General features: G+C 48.6%; 1 protein-coding gene across 1 annotated transcript; it reads left to right on the top strand.

Moving 5' to 3' along the window:
* Window positions 1-113: 113 nt before the first annotated feature.
* Window positions 114-7655, top strand: LOC116862685 (stabilin-2-like; the record flags this gene model as incomplete). Its single annotated transcript, XM_032850047.1, has 5 exons — window positions 114-254; window positions 1378-1485; window positions 2400-2528; window positions 3371-3487; window positions 6989-7655. Coding segments are annotated over 5 exons (546 nt in total), but the record flags the coding sequence as incomplete, so codon positions are not given.
* Between the last annotated feature and the right edge of the window lie 679 nt (window positions 7656-8334).

The following is an 8334-nucleotide window of genomic DNA, read 5'->3' as shown; positions in this document are numbered from 1 at the left end:
CTTCTCTCCACATGGATGCAGAAGGCCATGGAGAGTGATTTTTTTTTTCTTTTATTTAAAATAAAATTGCCTGGCTTCTATAGACCATTCTTGCGTTTCTCCTTTCTTCTCAGACGCTGTCTGGGCGAGACATTGAGCACCACCTCGCCAATGTCAGCATCTTCTTTTACAATGACCTTGTCAATGGTACTGTCCTGCAGACTAAGCTGGGAAGCCAGCTGCTCATCACCTCCAGCCAGGACCAGCAACAACCGGTATGAAAAATCTTCTGGACTTGCTGGCAGAACTGGAGAGAATATATTCAAAACTCTTAGCATACAGTAGGTGCTTAATAGATGACAACTATTATAATATGAAAGTAAATGTTAAACCTATAGTCAGGGGATGGTATTAGGTGCACGCTGTAGTACACCACGCTGTTCTGCAACCTCTATCCCTTGGGGAGTAAACCACTGGTGACCTCCAGCCCTGGAAACTGGTAATGATGGATGAGAAACTTGACATGAAACCACGTTTAAAGCTTTCTGGTCCTCTGCCTCTGTTTCACAGTGACAGTGGCAGTGATGCTATTGGTGATGATAGTCATGGTAATATTGACGATGATCATGAGGATGATGATAGTGATGGTCATGATGCTGATGGCAGTAGTAGCCATGGCGACCATGACATAGAATCATAGGCGCTTGTGAAAATTCAGTGACTCTGTGCTTGTGGCATGTAGGGCTAGTGTGTGATTGGTAGCAAGTGCCAAATGAGTACTATTTTTTAATATTTACCTGATCAATTATTTCTTTTATCGAAGATTAGTGGTTTAGACCAGGGTTTCTCAAATTTTAACATGCATTTGAATCAGCTAGAGTTTTGTTGAAATACAGATCATACTTTAGCAGGTGGAGTATGGGGACCTCAGGTTCCACATTTCTAATGAACTCTCAGGTAATGCCCACAACCACAGGACAGTAGATCATGCTCTGATTAGCAGGGGATGAGATCCATTCTCTAACAGCTCAGTGGGATGTTCAGAGCAGTGGATTCAAAGTCCAGAGGCTTAGGGTTGGCCATTTGCTATCTGGGTGATCCTGGACAAGCCATTTTCCCTCTGAACTCTCATCTGGTAGACGAGTTGGTAGGACAGAATGGCCCCTTGGGTTCCTTGTACCTCTTCAATCTGCCTTATGGCCCAAGGGCAACTAAGGTGTTCTGTGCTGTCCAGATGGGAGCAGAAGTCCTATGCTGCCTGTTGGTAACAATAGGCCTGACCCCTGGACTGCAGGACCTGGGAGAAATTGAGCAACGTCCTTCTATCACGCGGTTGCCCACATGGGGAAAAGAGGCTGATGGCCACAGATCTCCATCAGCCCCCTCTCATTTCCCCAGGAGACCAGGTTTGTCGATGGAAGGGCCATTCTGCAGTGGGACATCTTTGCCTCCAATGGGATCATTCATGTCATTTCCAGGCCTTTAAAAGCACCCCCCGCTCCAGTGGTGAGTATCCAGGGCTCCTGGTGGGTGGGTGGAGGTCCAAGGTCCACTTGTCCTCTCCCCAAGAGGCAAACTGTAGCTAGAAGCTTTGTCTCCTGTCCTCTGGAGATGGGAGGAGCCTCCCATATCCACATCCGCAGCAGCCGGCCTCAGAGATGTGAGGTCCTGGTTCACCCCACCCCTGCTCCGGTGCCTTAGCAACACAACACCCACCACTATTGATATTTGTTGAGTGAATGGGCCAATAGAGAAGCCACTGGGAGGGGAGTAAGAAATCCTGAGCTCTGGTTTGTCCCCTCCACTTCATTGTTGTGCAACTTGGACAGGTCTCTGAGCCCCATTTTTTTCATCTGCAAAAGGGGGGGTCATAATGCTGACCCCTTGGATTCTTGGGAGGATTATGAGTCAATAAATAAAATAATTAGGACAGTCCTTGGTACCCAGTATAGCAGGCTATAGGAGGGTGGGTTTTTTGGTATTGTTAGTATTCTGCCTTCTAAATGTGTGAGGGAAGGGTGAGCCCAGCTGGCTTCTGGAAATTTCAATAGCATCGTGGTTAAGTGCACCAGCTCCAAAGCCAGGCTGGCTTCAGAGTCCACCTACCTCTACTCCTCACTGGCTCTGTGATATTGAGCAAAGCACTTACCCTCTCTGGGCCTCAGTCGCCCCACATAAAAATGAAAACAGTGATACATGTCCCTATCTCTTGGGGCTATTATAGGTTTAATTGGATTATGTCATGGAAGGGGCTTAGACCCCAGTAGTAGGAAGGGCTAACTACATGCTACCTATCTTATCCTTCCTTTTATCCCAATCGGCCCAAGATGCCTGGGGGCCAGCAAGAGTAGGGTGGGCTCCAGAAAGCACTCCTTCTTGGCAAGGGTTTGAGTATTACCCCCTCCTCTTTCTCTGTGCAGGCTTCAGTCCACACGGGCGTGGGAACAGGGATATTCTTCGCCACCGCCCTGGTCTTTGGAGCCGCTGCATTGGCTGCATATTCTTACTTCCGACTAAACCGGAGAACAGCTGGCTTCCAGCATTTTGAGGTAAGAGAGGCATGGGAACATGGTGATGGGGGAGATCCCTCTTTGGAGCCCAGTCCCTGACCGGCTGCCTCACAGAGCTCACATGGGAGCCAGGGGCTGGGCTTGGAGGCACATTCACCAGGGGCCAAGAACCCTCCCCTCGGAGGGTTCAGGAGACAGGCAGGCACCTGGTCTGCTTGGTGAGAGCTTCAAGGCTGACTGACTCTGGGGGTGGAGAGGGTCGAGGACCTGCATGGTCGGGCCTCACTCTGCAGCCAGCCTCAAAGCTCGCCCCATTTGAACTGCTGAGCCCACATGTAGGTCAGCAGGTCAGCTGAGCAGGGGAGGCTCCGGGGGGGTGGCGTGTGGCCACAGCACAGTAGCGGAACACCCCCCATTCTGTGCTTTCTGCCCCTGCCAGCCCAGCCTCTCCTCCAGCTGCCTCCCCTAGATGCGGCTCCTCTGGCAGGAGGCCATTCCCTCCTAGCAGAGCACCTGCCGATTTATAAGCTCCAGCATCTTTACCGACAGTGTGCACGCCGTAGGAGTCCTTTCATATTAAGTTCAAGGACAGGCAAAGCCACTCCAGGGTGATGGGAGTCAGAAGAGCAGTTACCCTGGGTGGGACTGGGTCCTGTGGGCATGGGCATGAGGACGCTTCTTGGGGAGGTGGCAGTGGGTTGGGGGGAGGGTGGAAACACCCTGTGTGCGGATTCGGGTGGCAGTCACGCTTGGATGGACGTATGAAGTCCTTGAGCCCAGCACTTAAGAGGGGTGGGCACAGCTTGCTTTACCTGACAACTTGAATGAGCCACTCCTGCCCTGGGGACATCCTGTCAGCCTGTGCTTGTCTTTTGGAGCAGTCGGAGGAGGATATCGACGTCGCGGCTCTTGGCAAGCAGCAGCCTGAGAATATACCAAACCCTTTGTATGAGAGCACCCCCTCCGCTCCCCCAGAACCTTCCTATGACTACTTCATGGTGAGTCTGCCTCTTTACCTAGGAACAGATGCAGGTGGGGTGCGGGAGAGTGAGGTCTTCCAGCAAATCCAACTGGAAAGCTTTGCACCAAGAAAGGCACATTTCTAGAATGTGTCTCAGGGCAATAATCCTAAAAGCCAGTATTACAAGCTGACTGAAGCCAGGTGACTATTGAGTGTCCCTGGGTTCTTTGGGGTGAGATCTCCAATAATTAGAGGTAATAGAGGCTGATCACCCCCAACCTCACGACCAGGTGAGAAGTGATTTGTCACACGAAGAAATTTTGGGCTGCATTCTGTCACAAACATTTATGAGGTAGCCAGTACAAAGACAGACTCAGGCCATAAAAAGCGTTTTTGGTTTTTTTTTTTTCTTTCCCTTACGTTATGCTTTAAACACATTTCCATGTTGGGGGTCTCTGGCTGGCTCAGTTGGTAGAGCATGCAGTTCTTGATCCCAGGGCCATGAGTTCAAGCCCCACATTGAACATGGAACTATACCTACTTAAACTTTTTTTAAAAATAAACTTTCATTTTTCATGGTTGCCACAATTTTTCTGCCCATTGTCAGAGCTGCTTCTTGCTTTTGGAACTATGTTCCTTTTAATGACAGCAGGCCGGGTCCAAGGATCCAGAGGGGGTCCCACAGGACCCACCAAGAGGGTGAGTGGCTTCTCCTAGGATGGAAATCAAATTTGAGCCAGCAGGAAGAGAGAGCAGAGTTTACTGAAGATACAGAGAGGGCAGATACAGATGGAGTGCTGAGACACAGGGAAAGGAAATGAAAGGAGCACGAGTCTCGTCTGTGTTCTGGGTCTGGAGTTTTTATTGAGGAGGGTGGTCTGGTGTATATGCCCCCTCAGGCATCCCAGAACTGGTTAGAACAAAGACCAGGGCCCATCTGTTAGTCCTTGGAGCCAGGGGCCCCTGGCCCGGAGATGTCTAGCTGCTGGTGGCCTGGAGTGCGCATATGGTAGCTTAGTCCCGTCATTCTCACCTGGTCCTTCCTTAGATGTTATCTGTTCTAGAGAAATCATTAACTCCTTGGCTCTTCCAAGGAAGACATACACTATTTGCATTAGGAGGCACGTGTAAGGTGGGGCCGGGGTGCACATCGTAGCGAGAGTGAAAGCAGGAAAAGGAGCAAAAGCAGCTCTTTATGGAGTCCTTTGGTTTCCCTATCTCACTTTGATCAGGTCTTTGCTCTCTAGAGGGACATGTTCTGCTCTGATGTTCCAGGGAATAACCATTTGTTTGTAGTTAGTGATCCCTGAGCCTGGATGGGGCTCCACTGACTTCATCCCAGGGGGAGCCCACAGCAAGGTACCCCATTCACACGGAGTGTGGAAGGTACCCCTGCCCATGGCCTACTACCAGGTCAGCACTGAGCAGCTGGAATAAAACTTAATTCTTCCTTTTATAGGGAGGTAAGAAAAATTGATAGCTAGTGTGTACCTCAGGAGACTGAGCTGACAGCATTGCTCAGGTCCAAGGAAATCACCTGAATCTGGCCTGTTAGTCTAGAACCCTCATGAAGAAGTAGCCAAGGGGGCTCCTGGGTGGCTCAGGCGGTTGAGTGTCTGCCTTTGGCTCAGGTCATGACCTCAGAGTCCCAGGATCGAACCCTGCATCAGGCTCTCTGCTCAGTGCACAGCCTGCCCTTCACCCAGTTCCTGCTCTCTCTCTCATACACATACAGCTCTCTCTTAAATAAAAAAAAAACTTAAAAAAAAAAAAAATGTAACCCAAGCCAGAGAGCTGCCGTGATTGATTGATGCTTGCACATATGCTACCTTTCCTGCAAAACTCTATTATGGCTGTTGCATTCTGGCAAGCTGGCACTGAAACATTACCAAAATATTTTATTGCACCATTTTTCAGCTCGTATAGTGCAACAGATATTTTTGTTCTTCTGCAGTGAACCAAACGTAAACGTCTTGTGTTCTCAGTGTCCGTGGCAGCAGAACTAATATCTTTGCAATAGACTGAAAAATAACCTAGATCCTAACCGACTTTGTTTTTCTCATCAAACCCATGTAGAAGTTTCCCCACCCAAACTGAAAGGGTAAGTTCGGCTGTTGATTTCTTAACTAGTAGTTCATGTCTGGAAGCACTGTTATGTTGAAATCAACCTGATGTAAACAAGCTGGTGCAGCGGGAAGGGGGTGTTATCCATGTCATTCCGTGTTCTTCACGCCTTCTCAGCTGCCTGTCCTCTTCTGAGAGCTCTGTCAGCACCACGCATGAAAGGTTCTCCTGAGGCAGGAGACAGTGTGTCCCAAATGCGGGAGTCAGATGAACCCTTCTCATCAGACCAGGTGGCAGAGATGTTCCAGGAACAGAAATCTGAGGCTGCCCCCCGGAAGGGACATCCTCCATTCTCCTGACTTTTATATTGAAGGTGGGGTGCCTGTACAATATTTGTAGCAATCCAGACATCCGGAACACATCCCGTATGCAAAATAACAGCACTTCGGGGCCAATCAGAGCCGCAGACAGCACCAAGCTTGGGTTCTGCCTCCAGAGTATGGCTTCTGATTGGACTCTCAAATACTCAAGAGCCAATGACAAAGAATTTTTAATCTGGAAGCAGTTTTTTGTAATCATACTAAGAGCCACCTTTGGTAGGGTGTGTGTAGCTTCCTTAATGCAGTATCTAATTTAAGCCTCATACTTCCCTGTGAGGAAAATATTATTATGGCCCTTTATAAAAATGAGGGGAAAACACCAGAATGGAACCCACCTGTCCAGGGGCCATAAGCTTCAAGGAGCGGCAGCCGCCCCCAGAACCACCCTACCCTCCTGCCTCCTAACACAGGACGGCAGCATGAGCAGACGCTCCTCCCACGCACGTGTTCACAGGGTGCTTGGAGGAGAACTGTTTTAGGCTCTTGGGAAGGAAGTTTTCCTCCACCCTCTTAGAATCCCTGGCTGGATCTGAAAAGCAATCTGACAGATTCACAGGAGAAAAGCGAATCAACTTTACGGCAAGTCTGCATGTACCTGGGAGTCCTCACGAGAGAATGAAGACCTGAAGTGACCAGAGCGGAAGCTTTTCTATCTTTTATACAAAGAAACAACACATCTGTGCAGAATGGACAAGACAGAGGTTTTGGCTTGTGGGGAGTACACGGTGACGCAAGTAGGAAGATATGGAGTTTAACCAGGTGGTTTGTACAGATTTCCTGGCCCCAAATTCTTGTCTCTGGTGATCAATGTCTTCTTTCCTCCTGGTGCAGGGAGGGTTTTATGACCTGTTCAAAGGAAGAGAAGCAAGGTGGGGGAAGTTCACAGGCACCATCCTGCTTCTGCTGGTATTTTTTTTTTTTTCCAAAAATTCCTTCAGTTTAAGATATTTAAACTGCCAAGGGGCCATATTTTGGTAGCGTGTTCTAAACCCCTTCAAGGTCTCAGAGCAGGGACCAGAAGGAATGCTCTGCCTAGAAAGATCCAACAAGCAGGAGGGCCTGCGCCCAGTGTTTGAGAGACCTCTCTTTTCCAGGATTCCGAAGACCAGCAGCTGGACAACACCGACCCCCTGGGGGCGCTGTGAGGGGCCAGACCTGCTGCGGCCAGCCACCCCCCTCGGCCATCTCCTCACCTGCCTGAGCCTCCTCAAAAAGGCTGTCAACTGTGAATCCTCACACCGGTTGTCTGGAAAGTAAGGTCCTTTCACATTTTAAAGTAGGAAGTACTCAAGCCATACCTCATCTCTCCGGTTAATCTGGGGGATTACTTTGTTTCTGTGGGTGAGGGGTCGTGTTAAACCCACCCACCAACCCAGGGGGACTGTCCCTCCACTGTCCCTCCTTTGTACCTTTAGATGGCACTTAAGTACATTCTCCCCAACGCTCTGACCTCATCTCCTTTCCCCATTAGGCTGTAAGCATCCAAAAGGCAGGGACCTGCCTCATTCATCTTTGTATCTCGGGGTCTGAGACATGCAGTGTGCTCAATAAATGTTTATGGAAGAGAACTAAAGTCAATGGAACCAACTGGTGTTTTGGGAAACAAAAATACTGTTTGCCACAGAAAGGGTCAAAGTCTCAAGGTAAAATCCACTTACTAGAGCTAATGAGGGCCTTTTCATTTAGCCAACACCTCCCTTTTAAAGTCTTCTTTCTTAATTCTGTTTTGTTCGCTTGTTTGTGTTTAAGAAGACATAACCAGTTCACAGTCACTGGGTGGCTAGAATTAAAACGACAGATAATAACAAATGTTGACAAGGATGTGAGAAATCAGACCCCTCATACGTCACTGGGAGGAAAGTAAAATGGTGCAGCTACATGGAAATGTTTGGCAGTTTCTCAAAAACTTAAACACAGTGTTACATGATCCAGAAATTCCACTCCTTGGCATATATCCAAAAGAAATGAAAAACATGTCCCCATGATAACTTATATAAGCTCACAACATTATTTGTAATAGCCAGAAAGCAGAAATGACCCAAACGTCCATCATCTTTTGAATGGATAACCAACAGTGGTATATCCCTCCAGTGAAATCTCATTCTCCCCTACAAGGGAACTAGGTACTGAGGACGCATGCCAGCAGCACAAAGAGAACCTGAAAACACCAGCCGAAGGCAGATGCAAGAGACCACAGACTGTATGACTCCATCTACATGAAATTTCCAAAATAGTCAAATTCACAGAAAATAGATTAGTGATTGCCAGGGACAGGGAGTGATGAAAATGTTCTAGAACTTTCCAGTGGTGATGTGTGGACTCGGGACAATTTTTGACTGTGCACAACTCTCCCAAGCAGTGCAGGATGTCTACCACACCAGGCCCCTGTCCTCAAAAGGTCAGAAGGGCCTTTCCATTACCGTGACATTGAGCACCCTCC

The sequence above is a fragment of the Lontra canadensis genome, unplaced genomic scaffold (assembly GCF_010015895.1).
Source record: "Lontra canadensis isolate GAN:19392208 unplaced genomic scaffold, GSC_riverotter_1.0 scaffold300, whole genome shotgun sequence".
Taxonomy (NCBI): domain Eukaryota; kingdom Metazoa; phylum Chordata; class Mammalia; order Carnivora; family Mustelidae; genus Lontra; species Lontra canadensis.
Note: the sequence above shows the minus strand (reverse complement) of the source record. Positions and strands in the feature narration are given on the sequence as shown.